The sequence below is a fragment of the Mesoplodon bidens genome (genome assembly GCF_964165515.1).
Source record: "Mesoplodon bidens genome assembly, chromosome: 10".
In the NCBI taxonomy this organism is placed as follows: domain Eukaryota; kingdom Metazoa; phylum Chordata; class Mammalia; order Artiodactyla; family Ziphiidae; genus Mesoplodon; species Mesoplodon bidens.
Window position 1 is genome coordinate 49,088,234 of NC_138172.1, and position 26,852 is coordinate 49,115,085.

Genomic DNA, 26,852 nt, shown 5'->3' on the forward strand with positions numbered 1-26,852 from the left:
ACCCTCAAGGCCTTTGGGGCTGGCTGTAAGCAGCACTATCCCAGGACCTACCCAGATAACCTGACTGTGTCCACTCGTCTCCAACAACAACTTACAAAATCAATTAAGTGGAACCATATGAAATTACCAGTAGTTCTACCAATTACCCCAAAATGGAAATTTCATAGGGCTCAACCTAACATGATCTAGGATAATAACTCCTCCTGTGTCCCTACACCAAAAATAAATAGTTAATTGAGGTATAGACAGTAAAAATTAAACATCCTAGTTCCCAGTCCTCAGCCACTAGGCAGCAGCTTCCAGGAAAGGGTACAGAAAAAGGTGCTTTTGGGCTTCCCTGGTGGCGCAGTGGTTGGGAGTCTGCCTGCCGATGCAGGGGACACGGGTTCGTGCCCTGGTCTGGGAAGATCCCACATGCCGCGGAGCGGCTGGGCCCATGAGCCATGGCCGCTGAGCCTGCGCGTCCGGAGCCTGTGCTCCACAATGGGAGAGGCCACAGCAGTGAGAGGCCCGCGTACTGCAAAAATAAATAAATAAATAATAAAATAGGTGCTCTCGTAGCATCATTTTTTGGTTAATTTCGCACAGCAACATAAATTGACTCAACTTGACAATACTGCTGGTTTTGCCTCAAACGCCCCCAATACAAATGTCTACAGGGTTTTTCCCAGCACCCATCAAGCCCGTGCATGCAGCAGAACTTTCACGAAGCCACTCCTCTGCTCAAGAGCCTATGGTGGCTCCTTATTAACAGCTTTGAGGGCCAAACCCTTGACATGGAAGGTGCTCCCTCATCCAGCAGCCCCTCACCCATCCCAGCCCGACTCCACTGTCACTCTCCCACCCATCCAAGCCTCACCATCATGTAAGACCTGAGACCCATGTCCACCACCAAACCTTCCCTGACTTCACAAGTTCACAGTCAGAGCTCCCTCGTCTGACTCTCTGTTCATTCATTAAACATTTCATTTGAATGCTTGAGACCCTTCCTTTTGCACACCTCAGCTCACTGTTACTTTATCTTCAAAGGTGTAAGTATTCTCAACCAAATTCAGGCTCTCCAAAGGCAGAGACTATGGATTATGCAAACTCTCTTCCTCTGTCCTAGTACATATTGATAAGCACATGAGATTTGGGAAACCTATTTTCAGTCCTAACATCAGCACATATATCATGTCTCAGGCTTCTGGCTCTCCTTGTAAATAATTGAGTGTCATTAGTTTCCACATTGGTAGACATCCCACAACAGACCTTAACTAGATGAAACAAGTAACGTTGACAGAAAACACGATCACAGATATCCACTGACTGCCAGTAAATGTACCAAGGTAGCATTTGTCAAGAACAGCTAATACAGGCAGGGAAGAGCAGTGTATTTCTTCAGAGTTTTGTGAAAGCTTCATTTTAGAGTTGCACAAAGAATGTGAACATGGGGTCAGAAGCTCTAATTTAAATCCTGGTCCTAAAAGGCTCTAAGTAGCTGTGTGACCTTGGGAACATTATGTGATATTTCTGAGCCTCAGTTTCTACATGGGCTAAATTTGGTACCTCACCCCTGCCTGCTGCTTAGCATAGAGTGGGCACTCAGACTGTGTTTATTTTCTTCCCTCTCCCTCTCCAACCTCTTGTAACCTTGGGTTTCCCCCAAATCCACATACATGTCAAGGGCAAAGAGTACACGATGCTAAATGTGACTCAGCAGGGTGTATTTGTCATTTATGTAGTGACTGAAATAGAAAACCGGATATTAAGAGAAACACTTGGGCAGATCTAAGCGTATGGCTCTTGTGGGGAGAGAAACTTCACGTTCACTGATCCTAGAATTACCTGACTGGTGTGAGCCAATAAGCTCAGTTACTGAATAAGCATTTTGCTGTTATTACCTCTAATGGGTTTGGCTCCTAGCAACTGTGCCTCCTGATACCACAATTCAGATGAATTAACATAACCCAGTTTCACGACGGTCATCTCTATGTTTTTCCACTGAAAAGGCTACCAAAACGACTGGAAATCACATGAACCCAGTTTCTTTTCTAATCATTTATTATTCCTTTGTTCAGGCTGCTAATCATCAAGTTTAGGGTCAAGACAAAGTAATGAAAATATTCTGCTAAAATGAATCTTTTCCTTATCTTCTTTCATCAGAACAAAGGGAGTGTACCTTTTCCTAGCCATTTTTTAAAAATTATTTATTTATTTATTTATTTTATTTATTTGGTTGCGCCGGGTCTTATTTGCAGTAGGTGGGCTCCTTATTTGCCACACTCAGGCTCCTTAGTTGTGGCATGCAAACTCTTGGTTGCGGCATGCCATGTGGGATCTAGTTACCTGACCAGGGATGGAACTCAGGCCCCCTGCACTGGGGGCGTGGAGTCTTAACCACTGTGCCACCAGTGAAGTCCCTTCCTAGTCATTTTTTAACCATAACCCATATGCCTAATTACACCACAAAGAAAAACTACCTCCAAGGTCAGCATCCACTTTTGAATTCTTGACTTGGCTCCTATAATAACATGCTAGAAAAAGAAATGGGAGAATCACACCCAAATTGCTATAGGATATAAATAATACATAATCACTCTTTAAGCATTTCCTAATCCTGAGTATTAAAAGAAATGGAAATTGGTGTTTTAAAACATCTGGTAATATGCAATGCAACAACACAAAAATGCCTGGAAAATAAAAGTCAATATAATGCATCTAATGACATGTAATCCCCCTTCCTAGCAGGGAAGCTCCACTTGAAATACTTTCCCTTCTATCAGCCTTTCATTCCTTAATGGTGTCACCAGACTTATGGCCTCAGTAGGCAGAGCTAAGAGACGATTCACCTCCATTCTTCTGTGGGAGATGGAGTGGAACTGGCTGAAATCATTTTCCTTTTCACTGAGTAATCACTTGTCCTGGGCTTTTTCCAGGGCTTTGGGAACAAACTCATTTTGCTCATATGCAAATCTGAGGCAGGAGAAACATTTGCGAACTTACATTTGATTATGGAAACATCCCAAGGAGGATTTCCTAAACAAATAAAAAATTGGAACGCAGCCCTTTACTAAGCCTGGAAAATGCTACTGTTTCATAACTGGGAGGCCTGGCCAATGGCTGTATTGATCAAAACTGGGGAAATTAACAAGGGTAAGGTAATAAAATGAAATGCCATGCTATTTATTGTCTGTCATCACTGATGACACTCTAATTAATGTCATGGCTACCTAATCTTCTTTATTACCAGCAGGACATCAACCAAGCCATCAGAAACAGAGTAATTAAAAAGATGTTTTCCAGTTCTCATCTCAGAGGTGCCCCAGTTTTGGGTTGTTTTTTTTTTTTTTTTTTCTTTTTTTTCTTTTTGCGGTATGCGGGCCTCTCACTGTTGTGGCCTCTCCCGTTGCGGAGCACAGGCTCCGGACGCGCAGGCCCAGAGGCCATGGCTCACGGGCCCAGCCGCTCCGCAGCATATGGGATCCTCCCAGACCGGGGCACGAACCCGTATCCCCTGCATCGGCAGGCGGACTCTCAACCACTGCGCCACCAGGGAGGCCCTTTGGGTTGTTTTTTATCTGCTGACCTTCCCATGCCAATTCCCCAAGTGCCTCTCAGCATGTTAGCACGAGAGCCCTCTATGGTCTCCCAGTGAGGAATGTTTGTCAGTCCTTGTTACAACAGATGCCTGATACATGTTTTCTAAGCTACTGGCTGATTTAACGATGACCTTTACTGTCCCAGCTACCTTGAAATTGTGATGCATTTTATGCAGTGCCTCTGTTGTTTACAAGGGGATTCTAAAGTGAACCAGCTTACATGTCGTTCCTCGTTTTCAAAGCTAATCTCTGACGACCCTCAATAATTCTCATCCTCCCTCCCTCAGTCTTCTGCTCACCCTGATCTGGTCTTGCATATGCTACCCATCTCATAATCACATCACAGTTTCCACTTCCTCCTCTGCTAGTTTCATTTTGTCTGAAGAATCTTCATGCTCCATGCAAGGCAGAAGGTATTCTCGTCTCTCCTCAGACGTCCCAGGTCACACCAAGACAAAGAAGACTAACGACCGAAGTACGAACTTTTCCCTGTTGTCACTCACCTGCCTCCTTTGAGCATCCTGCTAAAGTGGCAAAGCCAGCACCTCCCATTTCCGATATACCGTGTTCTACAGGGCAGGGCTTCTCAAATGCTATTGTGCACACACAACACTGGGGACCATGTTGAAGTGCAGGTCCCAATTCAGTCAGTCCAGGTCGAGGGTGGGGCTGAGATTCGGCAGCTCTAACACGGTCCCATGTGATACAATGCTGCTGGCCCAAGGACCACACTTTGAGAAGCTAAGCTATAGAGAGAAGTTCCAAGTATCCTTCCAGGAATGCTGGTCAACCATTAGCATTTTGAAAGCGGCCCATAAACGATTCCCTAAAGTAGTGTTATAACAAACAGTATCTTTATTTTCATAATGCAGATAAGTGATATGTGATAGGTAATCAAAACAGGACATCACCCGTGCAGTGGAACACAAAATCCACTCATGATTTCCTTGCCAAACGGTTTTCTTTCAAGTACAGCAAACAGAAACGGGGGAGGGAGTGATGAAGGATTTGACTACCCAGAGTGGACCAGCAGCATCGGTATCCCCTGGGAGATCATTAGAAATGCAGAATTTCAGACCCCACTCCAGACCTACAGAATCAGATTCTGATTTTTTTTTTTTTTTTTTTTTGCGGTACGCGGGCCTCTCACTGCTGTGGCCTCTCCCGTTGCGGAGCACAGGCTCCGGATGCGCAGGCTCAGCGGCCGTGGCTCATGGGCCCAGCCGCTCCGCGGCATGTGGGATCTTCCCGGACCGGGGCACGAACCCATGTCCCCTGCATTGGCAGGCGGACTCTCAACCACTGCGCCACCAGGGAAGCCCTCAGATTCTGCATTTTAACAACATCCCCAGATGATCCGACGCACATTGAAGTTTGAGGAGCACTGCTTTGGACTGTCTCTTACTTCATCAAACCAGTTAGTGGAACCAAAATATACAGAGCACAGCGGGAGGGATCCGAAGGTCCTTGGACTAGTACATGTCCATTTGATTAACCCCGAGAGCATGGCAGTGTGACCCAACCAAATCCAAACTGGGATCCAAGGCAGCCAGTGGCCCAGGGCTGGGACCTATTTGCACCAGTTGCCAACTGGGCAGGAAGGGAGTGGGCGAAGGAGGCAAAGGAGATGTTCTGTGCCCAGGTATAATGGACACCTGGGAGGAGATCAGGCCTAGGGGCAATGACAAAAGGGGACAGCTTGGCATCTATGCCCTGCCCTCCAAGTCTTGGAGCACAGGGTTAAGGATGGATGCTGAGGGAGATGTGTTTTGAAAGCCTGTGTGAGGCACTGGGACCCAAATGCGGAGGTACAACAGAGTAAGCAGAGAACCAGCCCCTTGCCTCCCCAGCACAGCAGGAGGGGGCAAGGCGGTGCCCTGGGGACACATTGGCAGCCAGGGGACAGCAAGGCCAGGGGAAGTGAGGAGTGACATCATGACTGGAGGAAGAAGAGGAGCCACAGTGCACCTGAGCACAGGTGACGTCCTCCCCGGGGGACTCCGAGGACTTGGGCTGAGGTCCTGTGAGAGCAGGCGGGGCCGCTGGGACTCCACGCTGGGCATTAATATTAACATGGCCTCGTTTGCTCCCAGGCTGGTGAGGCCTCGGACATGCCAGTGACCACGACAATAACCTCTCCAACTGCAGGTCCTCCAGATGAACCCTTCTCCCGCCTTCTGACTATTCCGTCACACGAAGCCTTCACGCTCCTCTTTTTGCTTTGCTGCCCTGGGTGCCACTGTTGTCCTTCACGTTGTCCTCCTTTGTGACATCCGATACCGGTTTGCTTTGACTGAAGCTTCCCTGGGGACAGCTTTTCTTTCGGTCTGACCCCTGGGTTTAATGTTTCCTCCCAACAGTTGCCAACTCATCCATGATCGCATCCCTGGGATGTCACCACTCACTCAGTAAAATTCCAAGAGGGCATGGCTGCCAGGCCGGGCTGTGGTTTCCTATGATCTGGATTTTTAACCCCAATTGTCTGTTACAGATCAGAGATTCATAATAACCTTGATTTGGGCTGAGTTTTGCCTTTCTCAGTACTGTTCAGGGAGCCTCAAGGGGGTGTGTTTATTTGGACAGGGAGCACTAAAGTACATCCCACCTTGGGACCTGTCTCCAGCTGACTTGATGCCTGCAAGCCTTCCTATTTTCCTTCTTCTGTCTGATTATCACACCCCAAGGCCTTCACCAGCCTACTGATCTCCATGGGACTGTGTCACAACAACATTCAAACACTGGGCTAGACAGAGCTTTACCACACTCCATCCCTACAGGTGAGGTTGAAGAAATCATTCTAAAAGCAAACTCCTCCATCATCTTTCTTGTAGAGAGGTGAGCACTTCTCATTCTTTTCTACTTCTCTATGCTTTGGTTGAACGGATCTTAGATTGATGTAAAGACACCTGAAATATTTGCACCATCTGCCAGTGCCTCCCTGCAGACTCTCACCCCTCATTATCAGATGCTTATCTGAGGGGCAGGCACAGAGCTCCACTATCCATTATTGGGACTTCCCTGGCAGTCCAGTGGTTAGGACTCTGCACTGTCACTGCCAAGGGCTCAGGTTCAATCCCTGGTCGGGAAAGTAAGACCTCACATGCTGTGTGGTGTGGAAAAAAACAAAAAACAAAAAACAAAAAGCTGCCATTATTGTAAGGACAGAGGAGGCAAAGAGCTTGTGGATTCTTTAGAAAGTGGTTTTTAAACGATTTTGACTTCTTGGTAAGACAACCTCCACGTACAACGTATAATTAAATAGCAAGCGAGTAAAACAATTTAAGAGGAAATGTTACAAAAATATACATGGTTTTCATTCATATTCAGAAGTGACACATTTGGAAAACACTGGGGCTGCTCATGTAAAATAATAATAAAGGAACATGACGAATAATTTTGAGCCAATAAATAAGACAACTTAATGAAATGGATGGATCCCAAGAAAGATACATATTATCAAAGTTCACTCAAGAAGAAATAAATACCCTAAGTATCTGAGGTTTAGATACATCAGGCTGAGGAAGAACTGTACATAAATATTTAAGGCATGGTCATTACATGATTGATTGGATTTACTGGTGAATTGCTTACGTGGAAATATGCATCCTTTGTAAACAAAAGTAATGCCATGGATCCAATCTAAGAAAGATGCAAAGGAGGATCTTAAGAAGGACCCGTGTGTTGGACGCAAAGCCTGTGTGGGTGAAAATCTTTGTGTGTTCGATCTGAAAGGGCTGGTAGCCCAACACCCTCAATTTTTAGATACAACTGCTAACCAGAGAGAGTAAGCAATTAGCCCAAGGCCACACGGCTAGTTAGTAAGAACTGAAAGGATTCTTCCACAGATCCTGAATCTTTTGGAGCAATGGTTCAGACAGGTTTGGGGGAGTCATTTGTAACCATGGAATAAAGCAAAGCTCACGGGATCATCCAGAGGAAATGGAGCCGGACTCAGACTCATCAACAGGCAACAATACCTACGCAAAGCAGACTCACTTTAGCTTTACTCCAATTATTAAGCCATCCAGCATCCCAACTTGGTAAAATAAAGTCACCCAGTGTTCCTGCAGCTGGCAATAAACAAGTGAGCTTGTCCCTGATGTCCCTGTAGACAGGATGATCTAAAAAAACAACTCCCTGAAGTGAATTAAGATTCCAAACAAAGAAGAGTGATGTTAGGGGAAAGCAGATTAAGGTACAAACTTTTCTTCCTTTAGGGAATTAAAACTGGGTTTGGTTTTCCTCTCATTGGAAAGTAGGGGAAATCACAGTGCCAAGACCCTGACTGCATCCAACAGGTTCTGTAAAGCTCTATCAGTGGCCCCAATATCCACCCTGAGTGCCAGAGCCAAGGGGGGCCTCTCCTACACCTCTGCTGGCAGAGTACCTGGTGGTCCTCACTGCCATGGGAGCCTGCACGGCCACCACCAGCCCCACCTCCCAGGATGGCTACAAAGACCATAGCAAGATGACAGGCAGAAGGTCACCTGCATATAGTAAGCATTCAGTCCCTCGTGGTTAAATCAGATTGACAACGGCGGCACCAAGGCTACAGCTCTTCTATTAAGAAGCCAATCTCAGTGCGCAGAAACTTAGGTGGTTCACTCAAAACAGACCGACTGCTGCATCTAGGCTTTTTTGCGGCCATGGCTCACGGGCCCAGCCGCTCCGTGGCATGTGGGATCTTCCTGGACCGGGGCACGAACCCGTGTCCCCCGCATCGGCAGGCGGACTCTCAACCACTGCGTCACCAGGGAAGCCCTGCATCTAGGCTTTTTGAGAGCATCATTTACAAATATTTCCACAAAGACTGCTGCCTTCCGAGCCTTGATAGGGGTAGACCTTGGCAGTTCTGGCTTCTCTAGCTGTGGTTAAGCTTCTTCAGGATCCCCTGCAATGCTATCTCTTGGCGTTTGCCCAAAAATATACGATTTGCAGGGGTGGAGTCTACTAAGTAAATGGGCCTTGCTTGGCAAGATTCCAAACACCCAGCCCTGATGCCAGGCATGTGTGGTAGACCGTCCATAAACAGGTATTGCATGAATGAACCCAGTAAATCCATAGTCATGTGCAGGAAAACAGCCTTGCAGTTGAGTTCACAATCCTCAGAATGTGCCGGGTGATCAAATCCTGTACTCAGGATTTTTCAGCTGTTTCTGCCCCCAGTAGCTTTCTATCGAAAGCTACTCAGTCATCAACACACTATGGGGTCAGCACAGTCATGGACCCTGCAGGTGCCCACCCAGATGCTCTTAACAGGGGGCGGCTGCCACTCACCAGCTCTTATGACTGATGACGACAGGAAGGGTACAAAAGACGGGCTCCTTAGCCCACGGTAAGACCAGCTCCTTGGTGCAGTGAAAGCCCCAGAACTCCCAGCTGAGACCACATCCTTGCTTAGCTGCGTCTCCCACTCACCTCACTCCCCAACCCCCTTCTCCTGCCGGCCCTCCCCCCAAAATCACATGCACAAGAATCCCAATCTCAAGTTCTGTTTCTAGGGAACACAGACCCACACCACTGCCCCAAATTATGAGAGGTCTTTATATTTTATTATTTTATTTTATTTTGGTGGGGGGCCACGCTGAGAGGCATGTGGGATCCTTATTTCCCCAACCAGGGATGGAACCCTCACCCCCTGCATTCAAAGCACAGAGTCCTAACTACTAGACCGCCAGGGAAGTCCCAAGAGATCTTTAACTTAAAAAAAAAGAATGAACACTAAGTGTTTTGTGTTTCGTGGCATTTTCCGAATTCGTAAGTAGAAGGCATTCCTTCTCTTCTGTTTCATTAAAAACAAAAGGCAATTAATTACCCAGAGATGCCTGGAGTGTCTTCAAGCTATTTCTTTCACACACCATTCTTAGCTTTGTTCAGGTCTGCGATGGATCTAATATCAATTCTCCAAGAAGCCTTCAACCCACTCTCAATATGTATGAATATGTATATGTAACATGTATGAAGACCCTCAACTGGGTCCACCTCCCTTCTTCACTCATCTTGCTTCTTCTTCATGGAAACTTACCACTATTGGTGTTACAACATTTGCTTTTGCTCTACAACATTCACAGATGCTTTAATCTGTCTCCCCAGCTCTCTAGGTCTGTTCTGATACAATAGCCATCAGCTACATGTGGCTATTTTCAATTTAAATTGAAATTAATAAAAATTGCTGTGCCTACCACAGTGGCATATAGTAGACACTCAATAAATATATGTGAGCCAAAAGAGAGGGTACAAATGAACTTATTTACAAAACCGAAGTAGAGTCACGGATGTGGAAAACAAACTATGGTTACCAGGGGATGGGGGGGGAGGGATAAATGGGGAGATTGGGATTGACATATACACACTACTATATATAAAACAGATGACTAATAAGAACCAGCGGTATAGCACAGGGAACTCTATTCAATACTGTGTGATGGCCTATATGGGAAAAGAATGTAAAAAAAAAAGAGTGGATAGATGTATAACTGATTCACTTTGCTGTACACCTGAAACTAACACAACATTGTAAATCAACTATACTCCAATAAAAATTATAAATAAATAAATAAATAAATAAATAAATAAATAAATAAATAAAGGTAAGTGAAAGAATGGTTCCTGGTGATCATCTGTGATTTCCTAATATCTAATTTTGTAACTTTTTACACTTTTTATGCTTTATCAGAACAGGATGGAGAAATGAAGGATGGGCTAACTTATGTGTTGGCACCCCACAGGGACAGGGCTGATGCTATGTGTCAGGTAGGTGCCTCAACTGATAAATGCCAAGAAGCTCAGTGGCTACCATAATAAAAGGTTCTTGTTCCTATGAAATCTCATGTGGACTAAGCAGCCTTCCTCCATAGCACATCCTCCTGGGTTGCCGCAGTGGTGGGAGAGACAATGGCAGTGCCTGCTTTCATGAGAAGTGACACACAGCACCTCCACCCATAGTCCAGTGGCCCCAACCAACCCAAAGGTCTTGGGTTGGACTCTCCCCAAAGCCGAGGCTGGGGAAAGGATTTGGGTTTATTGGGGAGGTGATGCTGGGATGTACTGGAGGAGGTGAAAGAAATGAGGCAGTACAGCAGCATGAATGAGCAGGTTACTGCTGTGAGCAACCTGGACTCAGCTCTGCTGGGAACCTCTGGGGAGAACAGTAGAGCATGCCCAAGGGTTGGCCCACCAGTGGGGCAAGGAAACTGTGATATGTATCCACCCATTCCCCTCCATCAGTGGTTCAGGGCTGCTTCTAGGAGCACTAACTGCCCAGAACTTCTGGCTTTCCCCAAGAATGGTCCAACCATGCCCCTGCAACCAGAGAAAGCCCTCCAGTCGGATTGCAGTGCATTGTAGGGGAAACATCAGAACGAGGACTGTGGGCAGGGACTTATAGCATCTGCTAAAGAAGGGAAGCATGTGGATATCTGGAGAGCACCAGCTGTCTCTATATAAAGACCCAAGCTCCAGAGGATTCTGGTTGTAGCCAATTCGAAACCAACACAGCATGTGAATGAAACTGAACAACCAGCTTCATCCAACCCATTCATGGAAAGACACTCCTAAAACCAAGGCTATTATTGCTGGGAGATCTGCGCATCCAATCGGCCCTGAGGTCCAAAGATGCTCCTTGAAGGGTGCCCTGGACTAGTTTGTGGGTGTGGAGATGGCTGTTAGGAAAAATGCTCCACAAGTTTGGGGGGATTCCAAGCCTGTTCACAAGTAGCATGTGGTCTCTGGGGATGACCGGTAAGCACTTGCTTACAAACCATTTATCACAAGTTCCAAAGAGACGGAGCAGAGGAAGGGCACATGTATCCCTGGAGGGCCTGGGAGGTGCTGCCATGAAGGTGATGCCTACGAAGAGGCCAAGAGACAAGTGGAAATTTGTCAGGCGTGAGGACATGCAGGATGGAAGCCACTTCCAGTAGCTTGGTCCCGTTGGTGTGTTAGGTTAGTAATTCACACAAAGAGGAAATACCAAGCTACCTTTTAAATTAATTAATGCTGAAAACTTTCATTAACACAAGATTTCACTCTAACCACCAGAGATTTGTTTCTGTGACATTTTTACTTGTGTGTGTGGGTGGCCTCGTGTTTTCTGCCCTCTGCTTCAACAAAGTGCAGTTTCCATACTTCTTGTTATGTTATTACCTAGAGACCATTTAACTGGCAGCACTCCTGCTCTCTCCTCAGAGAATTTTGAGCTTCTCTGTCCAAAAACACAGAGTGGAAAGTGAATCGTTGGTGCTCTTAAAAACGAAGGCAGGGGGCTTCTCTGGTGGCGCAGTGGTTGAGAGTCCGCCTGCCGATGAAGGGGACGCGGGTTCATGCCCCGGTCCGGGAAGATCCCACATGCCATGGAGCGGCTGGGCCCGTGAGCCATGGCCACTGAGCCTGTGCGTCCGGAGCCTGTGCTCCGCAACAGGAGAGGCCACAACAGTGAGAGGCCCGTGTATCGCAAACAAACAAACAAACAAAAAACAAGGCAGATCACTAAGCTCACATGATATGGGATGACAGCTTCAATCTCAAAACCATCCCCAATTTTTCAAATGTTTTTCACTTTCCTCAGACATACAGAAGACAAAAAATGTGTGTGATTAATTAGGCAAAGTGTTGCCAGAGCCCTCTCCCACGGGTCAGAAGCAGAGACAGGCTAACTCAGAGCATCTGAATGAACCCTAACTAAATGTCCTGGCTAGGAAAAACAGATACCCCAAGATGCAACAGCTCCTCGGAAACTGGTTCAGGAGGGCTCAAGTCAGTTAGCAAAGGTGGGATGGTGGATATGGCTGAACAAAGCTCTGCCCTAAAGCTCATCTGTTCTTCCCGTGGATGCGTGTGGTGCTCCCTCTCCTCGCCCTGGGCAGCGGCACCATCAACCCTGTCCCCTGCCCCCCCCCAACCAAGAGTCAGCTGGGACTCCCATTCCCTTCCTTCACTGCCCACATCCAGTCAATCTCCACTCCAAGTCCTGGAGATTCCATTTACTTTTTTTTTTTTTTTGGGCCACGCCACATGGCTCACGGGATCTTAGTTCCCCTACCAGGGATTGAACTTGGGCCCTCAGCAGTGGAAGTGCCAAGTACTAACCACTGGGCCGCCAGGGAACTCCCTCTACTTCCTAAATGTCTCTCAAATCTGACACCTCCTCTCCATTCTCTTAACTACTTGCTGCTTGAATGCCCCCTCCTCCACCATGACATCGGACCTGAACCATCTGTCTCTGGCTTTTCTTCCTACCCCTCACCTACCCACACACCTGGACAAAGTGAGGTCTCTAAACTATAAAGTGGGTCATCTTTCCCCTGCCCCAACTAAACACTCCAGTGGGTTTCCACCTGTTTCTCAAATTCTGGGGGATCCTCAGACATATCTGGGGGTTCACAAGTTGTCCAAAATTATTTTTTGTTTAACTTTGTGCTTTCACTTTAATGAGCATCTTTTTTTTTTTTTTTTCGGTACGCTGGCCTCTCACTGCTGTGGCCTCTCCCGTTGCGGAGCACAGGCTCCGGACACGCAGGCTCAGCGGCCATGGCTCACGGGCCCAGCCGCTCCGCGGCATGTGGGATCTTCCCAGACCGGGGCACGAACCCGTGTCCCCTGCATCGGCAGGCGGACTCCCAACCACTGCACCACCAGGGAAGCCCAATAAGCATCTTTTTAATAGAATGTCAATAGAAACATATTCTGGAACATCCAAATGAGCATGTTATGACCAAGTGCTGCCACATAATTCCACTGTGTGTATTACTGCATTTATGGTATAGTTGGCAATAAGAAATATGATGATTATTATTATTTTAATTGCCATAGGCTAATGAGAAAACAAGTCAGACTTAATACAGACAAAGGAAACTGATGAGAAAATTGAGGCATCATATAACCTATGTGGTACGGCACACAGCCTCCCATAAGAATGGAACAACTGTTTTTAGACCCAGAAACAGTAATTTGGTTTTAGCAAGAATGACTTCATCCATCACATTAAATTCATGCAGTTAATCTGAATTTACTCGATTTGTAGCTGTGTTGATATTTTGTTCATATATTTGTTTTGGTTTTATGGTCATATGAGAGCTCTAAATATAAAGTGCTTAGACATATTTGAATTGCACTATAATAAAAATAATTTAAGCCACCACTAGATGCTATAAGATTTCTTTTTCCTTTAAATAAATTCACATATTACTCCCATTTGAGAAACTCGGGCTTTCAGAATGAGGTTTAAGCTACAAAACAAGGCATACGTGGGAGAGACAGTGACATTCTCTGAACTTTCATCCACACACCCCTCATTGTTTCCCAGCCTCCTCACCAATGGTTCTGGCCAATGGGCTGTGGCATAAGGAACGATGCATCAGCTCTAGGCTGAAACACAGAAGAGCCAGAGAGCAACTCTCCCACGATCTCTTCCTGCACTGGTGACCACATAGGCCAATTTTTCCAAATGGTGTGGCTGCAAGATGGGAAAGCTCTGTCAGCTTGGCCCTCCACTGACCTATGAAGGACACATAGTGGAAGTGGGAAGTAACTGTTGTTGTGTGAAGCTACTAGATGATGAAGTTGATTTGTTACTGCAGCAGAGCTTAGCCTATCCTGACTAATACATCTTCAGGAACAGCAATCTACCTCACTGACCAAGCCCTTCCCATCATACTCCAGGCTGCAAACAACTTTTAGTTCAATGACTTGAACACATCAAGTTGTTTCATGGCACCACCTTACATTTGCACATGCTTCTCCTTAATCCTAGAATGCCATTCCCCACACTCTTCTACCCTCTTCCCTATCCTGCCATTGTGATTCATCCTTCAAAACTTAGTTCAGATATAATTACCACCAGGACATTTTCCTCCCTTTTCCAACCCTCTTCCCCCCTTCACCATTACCCATTAACTCTACAGAATGCTTATCTTGCCATGTGATAATTACATGTTTACATGCCTGTCCCTACCCTACCTCCAAACACACTGTGGCAGGGTCAGTGGCTTATTCATCTCCACACTATCAAGACCAGCATGCAGCAGAAGTAGGCAGCATTTGGCCATTTGGCCAGGAAGAGCTTCCTCCAGGGGGCTGGTCCTAAGGCACTGGAAGGAATTTAAGTTAGATCCATCACACCCCTGGAGGAAACACCTGACTCAACAGCAACAAGTCCAGTGAGTCTCAGCTGTCTCTGCCCCAGTCCCAGGCCAGATACGCCAAGGAATCCTGAACCCACCCCATCATCTCCCCAAACACATTGCTCTTCAGCCCCCAGGAAGGACTCAGACTTTACCTGGGGCAGTGGGGTTGGGGGACGAGGGGAGCAGCATAGGGCCTTGTACTCAAAGTGTGGTCCACACTTAAGACCTGAGGAGCTAGTGAGAAAAGCAAAACCTCAGGTTCCATCCTGACTCCTGGGTCAGAATCCACATTTTAGCAAGATCCCCAAATGATTCATATGCCCAATAACATTTGAGAGGCACTGGCCCAAGGCACCCAAACAGAATTGCTCCAACCTGAAAGGTAACTTTAATAACAATACTTTTATACACTGATGTATGCAATTATATCTCAATAAAACTAGAAGAAGAAAAAAACTCATGAAAAAAATAACAATACTTTCTCTTTGTTATAATATCTGAAAAGTGCTTTACATCAGTGGTCTCCAGCCTTTTTGGCACCAGGGACCAGTTTCATGGAAGACAAGACGGGGGGGCGATGGTTCAGGCAGCAATGCGAGCGATGGGGAGCAATGGGGAGCGGCAGATGAAGCTTTGCTTGCCCGGCCCACCACTCACCTCCTGCTGTGCGGCCTGGTTCCTAACAGGCCATGGACCAGCCTTTTCAAAGAACTCCCCCACATACGAATCTTCAAAAGGGGCTCTGTGTTACCACCAGATGGTTTAGGCATTAACAGGAGGCTACCAAAGGAAAAAGTGGGAAACTCTGGGTACCAGATACAATAGCCCCCTGGATGCAAGGAAAGGAAACATCATCAGGCAAGAGCCTCTGACTAACGAAGCCCATCCAAGCCCCTCACAATGACCCCATGTCAAGGCAGAGGCCCCCTGGAAGGCCAGGCTGGTGGAGACACACCCACGCTCCCTGGAGTCTGTGGTATTGTGGTTCCACTGATCAAGACAGCCCTTTCTTTCCCTTTATTGTCTTTAGAAAGAAGCTAAGACATTTAATCAGCTCCACGTGTAACCAGAGAAAACCAACACACCTGCCTGAAATATTCAAATATTTAGGAAAACATAGGAGGGAAATTTCCCTTGAACTGGTTAAAAGGGGGATGAGAGAAGCCAAGAGTGAGATCTTGGGACAATGAAGCAACTCTCCATTTTGTTTTGCTTTTCTGAGCATTACACCCAAGCACCATGCCACCCACTGGGCACCGCCGAAGGCACCCAGATGAGAAGTTAACGGCCTGGGCACAGGGTTCCATCTGCTAGGAGGCACCTTGTGAAAATTCACACCAAGGCACTCTGCAGGCTAGCGCAGGCTACCCAGTGCTGATGATACAGCCCTACTCTAGAAATGTTTGATTGGGTTCCCTAGAATCAGATCCTGAGATAGGAATCCCTAGGAAAGTGTTTTATTGGGAAGTATTCCTAGGAAGAAACTGGTAGGGGAGTGAAGAAGTGAGTCCAGAAAGAGAAGCAAGCCCAGCAATGACCCCTGGAGATCAATGTGACACCACTCCACAGTGGGTTTCTACAGACAGAGTATGTCACACCCGGCTGTGTCCCAATCAAGGGCAAGGGAGCGAGACTATATACACTCCGCCACCCATCAGGCATTGGTTAGGGGCTGCCCGCAGGGGAGATGGCAACTCCCAGGCCCGCCTTGCTCTCAGCTCCTTCAGACCAAGCAGACTCCAGCAGCCCCAACAAAGATGGTCATCCTCCAACGAAGGGGAGGGGCTGGCGGCTGGGAGTGAAAGCACCCAGGGTACCAGCGTGCACAAAGGGCTCTGAGGGGACACTGTGTCACACTGAAGAACCTGTGACAGTCCAGGGTCCAGTATTCCTTTCTCCAAGTTTTGCCCAAAGCCTGACCATGATAACGCTGACTCCATCTCAGCTATTCTGCGGCCTCACGGGGTTCTCACATTTCTCTGAGCTCACCATTAATGTACCTGGCTCAAAGACCTTTCAGACCTTCATGGAATGAGTTACAGAGCACCTTTCAGATATCGTTTTCTGCCTCTCTGTTCTTTTTCCAGGGAAGCATTTTCTGGCACCACCCAAAGCAATCCAAATATTAAACTGAAATGCTTTTATGAAGTTGGGCTGCCAAGCAAACCCAACATCCTTTTCCTTTTTTTCTTTCTTCCTGGGGCCCCTGTTTCTTGCTACCTTGCCCCTTAAGGATAAGCACAATGCTTGGCTACTACTCTAGATGCCCCATTCACTGTGATTGTGATTGTCAGCTCAACACTAGCCAACAGATCACCGCTGTAAGCAGTGACATGGACTAACTTCACAGCTCCTAACACAACCATAAAGGCCCAGGACCACTTAATGCCAAGATAATCAGGAAGGAAGGACCCAGCTTCAAGTTGACAGCTGTCATCTTGGACAACACAGCAAGTAAATGAAAGGAGATGGAATCCACAGGGAAGGGGTAAGACAGAGGGAGAACTAATGTTGGAAATGAATAACAGCAGAGTTCTCTCCACAACTTCTCCTCACCCCCCACTCCCAGCAGGCGGATACCCCGAAAAGGTGTCTCCAGACGCCTCTGCCCAGCCCTGCACAGTCTTCTCCCCACCTCACAACACCTCGCCTCCAGAGCCAGACACCCAAGGCAGTAAAAATGCTGTCCTATATTTGAAATTATTGATGGGATATTTCATGAACTCATTTTCTTTTTTCTGTTCATGCCCAAATGCTCTGCCTTTAGCCTTTTCCTCTATAGTCTTTAGTTCTTCTGTGTGTTTCTTTATCTAGTTCTAAGGAGAATTTCCTTTCCTTTAGCTGGGTCACAAGAGCTGTGGAAACCTGGGTTCAAATCCCAGCTTGGTCGCTATTAAGCCATGTGACCTTGGGAACCTCTGTTTTCTCATCTGACAAATGGGGATAAATCCATCTTCCTTACAGGTCTGTGGAGAGGATGGATGAAATGAGGTCAACTCTAGGTAAAGCACCTGACATGTCGACATGCTCAATAAAGCCCGGCTCCCTCGCGGGCGCCTTCCCTCTCCCACAGCCCCACCGCACCTCCCAGGATGCCCCCGCGTTTCCCAGGCCGGCCCCTCTGGACAGCGAGGGACAGGAACCCAGATGGGGACAACGTTAACCCCGACCCCAAGCAGGCGAGTTTCAGCTGGTGTGGCCACACACACACACACACACACACACACACACGCACCGCGCTTGCTCCGGGCACCCCCGCGGGACCGGCACTGAGGCCCCACAGCGCACGGAGCGGGGTCTCGAGTCGGGAAGACAGAAAGGCTCCCCCTACCCCGGCGGCGGCCCCGACCTGGTGGGCGCCAGAGCCCATGGCACTTACCCGGGGCGGGTCGAGCGGGGCAGCTGGGGGCGGGTCGTGCCGGGGGCGGAGGCGGGCGCGGGGCGGGCGCGGCGGCGGGCATGGCTCGGAGGCCCGGGAGCTAGGCGCGGGTCTTGGAGGCGCGGTGCCGCGGCTCGACGACGGGGCGGGCGCGGCGTGAGCGGCGAGGAACCCGCTCCGCCCTCTCTCCTCGTTCCCTCCCGACGCCCGCCCCGCGCCGCGCAGCGCCGGGCAACAGCCACGGGGAACGTCTCTGGGGGCGCCGGCTTAGCAACCGCGAGCCGCTCAGCCTCTCTCCCCGCACCCGCACCCGCCCCTCCCTGCTCCGCGCGCCGAGCCGGGCGCTGCAGGTGGGCGGGGCCCGCTTTGAACTTGCTCCCGCACCCCCAGTCTTCTCCAGGGAGCGCCCGAGGTGGCCCTCGGGGACCCCTCCGCAGCCCGCCTCTCTCCGCTCGCAGGGCGTGCCCTAGAGCCAGGCGTGGTCGGGCTTTGAAACTGAGCCTCGCCCACGTTCTCTGTGGGTGGCGGACCAAAGGCGTCCCCAGGACCCGGGCAGTCCTCGCCCCTCCTGGTCGTTCAGAGACCAGGCTTCCCTCACTGATCCCTTCCTCCTACGCCATCCCCGCTACGCTCACACATTGACCCTGCAGCCGTCCTATATCCTGCTTGCCCCACAGATTCAGAGAACTGCTCACACGCCGTCCACACCCGTTACCTCAAAGATACAGCCTGCAAACCTCCCTCCAGCCTCACGTCTTCCTGGTACCATCTAAAAGCTGCTCAATGGCCCTTGCGTTGTTTTACCCCTTCCAAGCCCACCACATATCTAATCCTCCCACTTGCAGATAGATCCCCCATGTCTGCAGTCACAATCCCATCTCCTCAAAGACTGGCTCCCAGGCCCCTCCTGGGAGAGATGATTAATGCTGGGAAGACTATGCCCATGTAGGGGAGCAGAATTTGCCACCCCAAACGATGTCTTTTTGGGATATTATTTTAAGCTGGTTGTTTTCTGAGAAACAGCAGACATGGGGAAAACTCCGAAAACCAAGTAGGAGTTACCCCTGTGTAAGAAACATTTACATTGTAAAGGAAATCTCCATTTATTAGGTGTCTCCTTCACTGTACCTGGAAGAGGAGAAGAACCAAATCTCTCAAAATTCTTTTTTTTTCTTTCATTTCTAAGTCTTTCCTGAGTATTGTCACCTCATTTCTGAGTTTTTATTTTTTTATTATTATATGAAACATATATTGTTATTTCTCAACATTTTTAAAAGGCCTTGATATAGAGCAAGTATTATTTTCCAAAATTATTTGAGCACACAGTTATATTAATATATCATGAAGAAATGGTTCTATAGAAGGAATAAAAGAGAGTTCATGTGCAAGAACTAAGGAAAGGTATTTAAAGACATTTTTTTTTCCCCTTTGGTCCACTCTGCGAGGTTTGTGGGATCTTAGATGAGCCCCAGACCTCAACAGTGAAAGCACGGAGTCCTAACCACTGGACCATGAGGGAATTCCCTAGAAATTCTAATCAGTGGAGAAGGCAATGACAAATCTGCATCACAACCTTCCCCTTGTTTACTGTGCTTTTCATGGTAACCTCTACACCCTCAAGATCCTCTTTTGTCTTTAGTTGAGGATGGTGTTTAAGGTGAGGGCTTCAGCCATTTGGAAAGTTACTCAAGTTCTTCTGGGGCTCTCTCATGTATACATGTTATTAAACTTAGCTTGATTTTTCTCCTGTTAGTCTGTCTCATGTCAATTCTGAGACCAGCCAGAAGATCCTAGAAGGTAGAGGAAAATTTGTCTCTCCCCAACATCCACATCTCCACATGGCCACTGACATGATTACAGCAATGGTCTTGATGTTGCCTTGATCCATCAGGTCACAGAGTGGCCTTGTCTGATGCTGGTGTTTTGTGAAATTGTTCACGTTCTGCAGAACACTAAGACTGAGGCCAGATCTGCTCCCGTATGTCAGGGTCTGTCTTTCTCTTCCTCACACATAACAAGAAGTCTAGGAGAAGGCTATTCTGCGCTGGTTCAGCATCTCAGGGGTAACCTTAGGTATAAATCTCTTTCCAGGCTTCCACATGGCCCCCTTCAACATATTGCCTTTTCCCCTCAGACTCAAGACTGTTGCCTCAGGTTCACAAAATGGCTGCAACAACCTCTGGAAGCCATTGTGTGCAAAGGAACTTCTGCTTCCAGCTGGTTGGATGGCCAGACAACCCAAAGTGATCATCAAGGACCATTTTCAGCAATCCAGTTCACCAACAGTGAACAAAATGACAAAGGACCTGCCTCCCAGTCGCTCCCCTCTAGTCAGGGGAGGCAGGTAATGAATTAGCAAGTATGGTGATAAATGACATGGAGAAAACAAAGGAAGGAGAAGGGAATAGGGAGTGGGGACTGTTGTTATTTTAAGTTGGGCAGACAGGAAAGGCCTCACTGACAAGGTGACATTTGAGCAAAAGCCTGAAGGAAGAAACTATTTGGAAATTTCTCTTGGAGGTAAGTGCCCCTCAGCTACTTAAATATTTCCTTTTTAGAAACCATTGCAGCTACTCTTCCTGGCCCTATGATTTAGGAGTAAACAAAAGTTTTAAAAACTGAGTTTTAGGGAAAGGTTTAACTCTCATGGAGGAGAATTCAGATGACTTGTATTTTCTTTCTTGAAAAGCAGCAGTTCAGCAATGTTTAATTACTGACTAGATAATCATTTATATGTTCATTATATATACACATCAAACATACAAGGAACAACTTAGTTCAAGTTATCAGATTACCTCCCAGCAGTGAGGGATAAACATGATACATCGTTTTTTTTTTTTTGGCCACACCGTGCAGCGTGTGGATTCTTAGTTCCCCGACCAGGGATTGAACCCATGCCCCCTACAGTGGAAGTGTGGAGTCTTAACCACTGGACTGCCAGGGAAGTCCCTAAACATGATACATCTCCTCGAACACTGGAAGAAAATGCTAGTTACCTACTCCTATTCTCCCTTTCTGACCTAGTAACAGACCCCAATTTTAAGCTGACCACACTGCAACCTAGAATAAAGAATAGATTTTCTAGCCTCCCTTTGTTACCGAACCAAACTAGGGTCTGCTCACCCACCATGCAGCAAAGACAATTTATTGACACCAGATTGTGATGAAGGAAAGTACAGTGTTTATTGCAGGACACCACACAAGGAGAATGGGCAGCTCATGATCAAAAGACCTGAACACCTCCATGGCTTTTAGGGAAGGGTTTTCAAAGGCAACATTTGGGATGAGGGTTGCAGCTCGTGGACTTTCTTCTGATTAGTTGGTGGTAAGGTAACAGGGTGATTTTTCAGGAATCTTAATCATCAACCTTCTGGTTCCAACCCATCTGGGGTCTTCTTGCTTGAGGTCAGCATGTAGTCACCATCCTCCACCTGGGTAGTTGGTCTCAGTTTCTGCAGAACAATTTAAAGATATGCGTCGGTTCCTTGTGCTTGGTGGCCACGGCGGCAACAGCAGCAGACATTGGCAGCCCAGCTGCTAGGATCAGTTCCCCTGGGTTTCACCATCCCAGACTTCCTTCAGGGTGCCCCAGGCAGCAAACCAAGATGGAGTATGAGTGGAAACCTAATGAGCCAGGGCTTTAGCAGATCCTGCAGCTGCTGAAGGAGTCCCAGTGCCCCGACACCACCATCCAGAGAACCATTCTAGAAACTGGAACAACTCAATCAATATCCAGACTTTAACAACTACCTGATTTTTGTTCTTACAAAATTAAAATCTGAAGATGAACCCACAAGATCATTGAGTGGTCTCATATTGAAGAATAACGTGAAAGCACACTTTCAGTATTTCCCAAATGGTATAACAGACTTTATTAAGAGTGAATGTTTAAACAATATTGGTGACTCTTCTCCTCTGATTAGAGCTACTGTAGGCATTTTGATTACAACTATAGCCTCCAAGGGAGAACTGCAGAATTGGCCTGACCTCCTACCAAAACTCTGTAGCCTGCTGGATTATGAAGATTACAGCACTTGTGAGGGAGCATTTGGTGCCCTTCTTTGTGAAGATTCGTGAAGATTCTGCTGAGATTTTATTTTTTATTTTTATTTTTTTATTTTTTATTAGTTTCTGCTTTATAACAAAGTGAATCAGTCATACATATACATCTGTTCCCACATCCCTTCCCTCTTGCGTCTCCCTCCCTCCCACCCTCCCTATCCCACCCCTCCAGGTGGTCACAAAGCACCGAGCTGATCTCCCTGTGCTATGTGGCTGCTTCCCACTATCTATCTACCTTACGTTTGGTAGTGTATATATGTCCATGCCTCTCTTTTGCTTTGTCACAGCTTACCCTTCCCCCTCCCCATATCCTCAAGTCCATTCTCAGTAGGTCTGTGTCTTTATTCCTGTTTTACCCCTAGGTTCTTCATGACATTTTTTTTCTTAAATTCCATATATATGTGTTATCTGCTGAGATTTTAGATAGTGATGTTTTAGATCGTCCTCTCGACATCATGATTCCTAAATTTTTACAGTTCTTCAAGCACAGTAGTCCAAAAATAAGGCCTCATGTTGTTGCATGTGTCAATCAGTTTATCATCAGTAGAACTCAAGCTCTGATGTTGCACTTTGATTCCTTTATTAAGAATCTCTTTGCATTGGCTGGTGATGAAGAACCAGAGGTACAGAAAACTGTGCCGGGCACTTGGGATGTTGCTTGAAGTTTGAATGGATCGCCTGCCTCCTCACATGCATAATATAGTTGAGTACATGCTACAGAGGCCCCAAGATCAAGGTGAAAATGTGGTTTTAGAAGCCTGCGAATTTTGGCTTACTTTGGCTGAGCAACCAATATGCAAAGATGTACTCATAAGGCATCTTCCTAAGTTGATTCCTGTGTTAGTGAATGGCATGAAGTACTCAGATATAGATATTATCCTACTTAAGGGTGATGTTGAAGAAGATGAAACAATTCCTGATAGTGAACAGGATACAAGGCCACGTTTTCATCGATCAAGGACAGTGGCTCAGCAGCATGACAAAGATGGAATTGAAGAGGAAGATGATGATGATGAAATTGATGATGATGATACAATTTCTGACTGGAATCTAAGAAAATGTTCTGCGGCTGCCCGAGATGTTCTTGCAAATGTGTATCGTGATGAGCTTTTGCCACACATTTTGCCCCTTTTGAAAGAATTACTTTTTCATCATGAATGGGTTGTTAAAGAATCAGGCATCTTGGTTTTAGGAGCAATTGCTGAAGGTTGCATGCTGGGCATGATTCCATACCGACCTGAGCTCATTCCTCACCTTATTCAGTGCCTCTCTGATAAAAAGGCTCTTGTGTGTTTCATAACGTGCTGGACTCTTAGCCGCTATGCACACGGGGTAGTCAGCCAGCCCTCAGACACGTACCTGAAGCCATTAATGACAGAACTGCTAAAGCGTATCCTGGATAGCAAGAAGAGAGTACAAGAAGCTGCCTGTAGTGCCTTTGCTATCCTGGAAGAGGAGGCTTGTACAGAAAGTGTTCCTCACCTTGCTTATATACTTGATACCTTGGTCTTTGCATTTAGTAAATACCAGCATAAAAACCTGCTCATTCTTTATGATGCCATAGGAACGTTAGCAGATTCAGAAGGACATCACTTAAACAAACCTGAATATATTCAGATGCTAATGCCTCCACTGATTCAGAAATGGAACATGTTAAAGGATGAAGATAAGGATCTCTTCCTTTTACTTGAGTGCCTATCTTCAGTTGCCACAGCCCTGCAGTCTGGCTTCCTTCCATACTGTGAACCTGTGTATCAGCGTCGTGTAAACCTAGTACAGAAGACTCTTGCACAAGCAATACTGAACAATGCTCAACGAGATCAGTATGAGGCTCCAGATAAAGATTTTATGATAGTGGCTCTTGATTTACTCAGTGGCCTGGCTGAAGGACTTGGAGGCAACATTGAACAGCTAGTAGCCCGAAGTAACATTCTAACACTAATGTATCAGTGCATGCAGGATAAAATGCCAGAGGTTAGACAGAATTCCTTCACCCTGTTAGGTGACCTGACAAAAGCTTGCTTTCAGCATGTTAAGCCTTGTATAGCTGATTTCATGCCAATATTGGGAACCTACCTAAATCCAGAGTTGATTTCAGTCTGCAATAATGCCATATGGGCAACTGGAGCAATCTCCATTCAAATGGGTATAGAGATGCAGCCTTATATTCCTATGGTGTTGCACCAGTTTTGCACCAGACCCAACACACCAAAGACGTTGTTAGAGAATACAGCAATAACAATTGGTCGTCTTGGTTACATTTGTCCTCAAGAGGTGGCCCCCATGCTACAGCAGTTTATAAGACCTTGGTGCACCTCTCTGAGAAACATAAGGGACAATGAGGAAAAGGATTCAGCATTTTGTGGGATTTGTACCATGATCAGTGTGAATCCCAGTGGAGTAATCCAAGATTGTATATTTTTTTGTGATGTTGTTGCATCATGGATTAATCCAAAAGATGATCTGCGAGACATGTTCTGTAAGATCCTTCATGGATTTAAAAATCAAGTTGGGGATGAAAATTGGAGGTGTTTCTCTGACCAGTTTCCACTTCCCTTAAAAGAGTGTCTTGCAGCTTTTTATGGTGTTTAATCTCATACACTTATGCTGCAGTCCCATAATTAGGGGTCCTTCAGTCTTGGAGACTATGAGGGAGCCTCTGCACCCAGGGAAGATGTTACCCTTTACAGGGAGGAAGGGTAAACCAGTAGGGAATACAGTACAGTCCCAGCCCTACTGGGAGGGGCTGGAGGGAGGTGTTGCCATCACTATATTAAGTCGCTGTTGGGAAATGTTTTAACATCTGGAGCCTTTGTGGGTGGAAATCTGTCTCCAATTACAACGCTGCACTAGATGTGAAGAGGCAAAAAAAAAAAAAAAAAAAAAAAAGTTATTCAATCTACTCACAAAACAATACATCCTGGAATATTATGGGGAATTGTACCAAAACGAGAACCATATAAATGATGCATAGGGATGAGAAAGAGGAAAAATTCTATAGCACAATAAAGGAAACCTAAGAATGGGGATTAGAAAACAGTAAAGTTTTTTTTTTAATTTAAAGGTTTTTATAAAATTTCCCACATGATGGGGACTTGTTTTTGCATACTGATGAAGAACTACACAAATGAAAGCTAATAAGAGTTAAAATCAGCTTGCCTACCCATAGTAGAAGTAGGTTCTTGGAAGTTACAATTTAAGGTACCCCAAAAAGCTAGAAATAAAACAAAACAAATTTAAACAATGAAGCACCCTGTGAAATGCCAAATGAGTCACTCCTTTTACCTCTGTGGGATGGGCAGGGAGGGAGGAATAAATGGGACTGGACATATCGAACTAAAGATTGACATCTTGACTTTGCATTAAGACATTAATGTAGTGGATATAATTTGATGGTTGTACTTCATTAGATTTAATTTCTCGGCCAAGAGGTCATTTTTAAAGTGCAGTTTAAGGTTCAAGCATGCATTCTGGCTCACAGTGATTGAAAGTACTTTAAATTAGTGGGAAAGTAGCATGCTTGCATCACATAGAGTGAGATTGGTATTCAGTTACCTCTGTTGTGCCAGTTTGTGTTGCAGTTTACCAATTCAATATAGCCCTGCATTTAAAATTCCTTTTTAAGATTTGTGGATTTTATTTTTATTAAGAATACAGATAGAAAGTACTGTAGTTTACAGCTAGGCCTTGAAATATCTTTTTAGGATCTGTTAGGAATAAGATTGATATTGTATTGCGCGTAACCTGCACAATGTGGAAAGCTGATAAACCTGTGCAAAATCTTTGCCTCTGTGCTGTCAGTGTGATGTGCTTTCTGCATGGCTATATACTACTAGTGATTTTATCAAAACTTCTAAAACTTAAATTACATGGTAAAGGATCTGTAAGAGGCTGCATAAATGTTAGTTGGCACATAAACACAATTGTAGAAGTTGAAGACATGATTGCTATATTTCAATGTTTATTCCCACTCAACATATTACCTTCTAAGCTTTCTTTTTTTGTTCAAAGCATGATCTTAAAGATATGTTTAAGTTAATGGATGTAATGTAGGGTTCCTACACTGTACTGGCACATGTTGGTGGCCCTCTGTGCCCTAGATATATGTACACAGGGTGCAAGTAAAAAGCTACAGAGTGAAAGTTGGTTTGGATCCTCTTCATTTCATTTGTTTAGCTTTTCTGTTATTTTTCTCTACTTACATGTATTCCTGTGAATAAATCGTTGTTAAGTTAAAAAAAAAACAGATATGCGTCAGATTGTTATATATATTCCTTGAGGAAGAACCCGGGCTCTGTTTTATCACTGAATTATTGTTTAAGCTCTCCTTACTTTTCTTGCTTGACTGCTTTTCCTTTGTTTCTGCATTCCCTCACGTCCCTAATTAGTAACTGCTTGAGTCCACTTTGGAACTCAGGAAAAGCCTAGGAGACTAAAGCGTTTTTCTGCAAACAAGAAACAGGGGACCCAGGGGACTTTTGAATCTGGAAAGGGTCCACAGGGACCTGCTCAGTGTTACCCTCCCCCACCTTTTCTTTAATACTCCTCCATCCTGAGGGGTACAGGGGCGGGAGAAGAAAGGGAATTAAGCTTTGGATAGAAACTTAGCAGGGGAACTCCATTTTAGGGGGACTCAGTTTCACTGTCTACCTCTCAGCCCTCACCTCCTGCCAGTCCTCCAGGGATGCTCTGGGCTCCAGCTAGTGC

General features: G+C 46.2%; 2 protein-coding genes across 2 annotated transcripts in view; one reads left to right on the plus strand and one right to left on the minus strand.

Annotated features, from left to right (window-relative positions):
- The window catches only part of DCLK3 (doublecortin like kinase 3), a gene marked incomplete at both ends in the record, with an annotated part of 45,592 nt that extends 27,427 nt beyond the window's left edge, over positions 1-18,165 (minus strand). Inside the window, one exon of the mRNA XM_081245532.1 lies at positions 18,084-18,165. Within this exon, the coding sequence (XP_081101658.1) occupies positions 18,084-18,165 (82 nt within the window). The remainder of the gene's footprint in view (positions 1-18,083) is intronic.
- A 4,393-nt stretch (positions 18,166-22,558) lies between these two features.
- Positions 22,559-25,171, plus strand: LOC308623737 (transportin-1-like). The gene is given in 3 exon segments (XM_081246433.1): positions 22,559-22,776; positions 22,778-22,811; positions 22,815-25,171. Coding segments are annotated over 3 exon segments (2,133 nt in total). The 5' UTR covers positions 22,559-22,600; the 3' UTR covers positions 24,738-25,171.
- Positions 25,172-26,852: the final 1,681 nt, after the last annotated feature.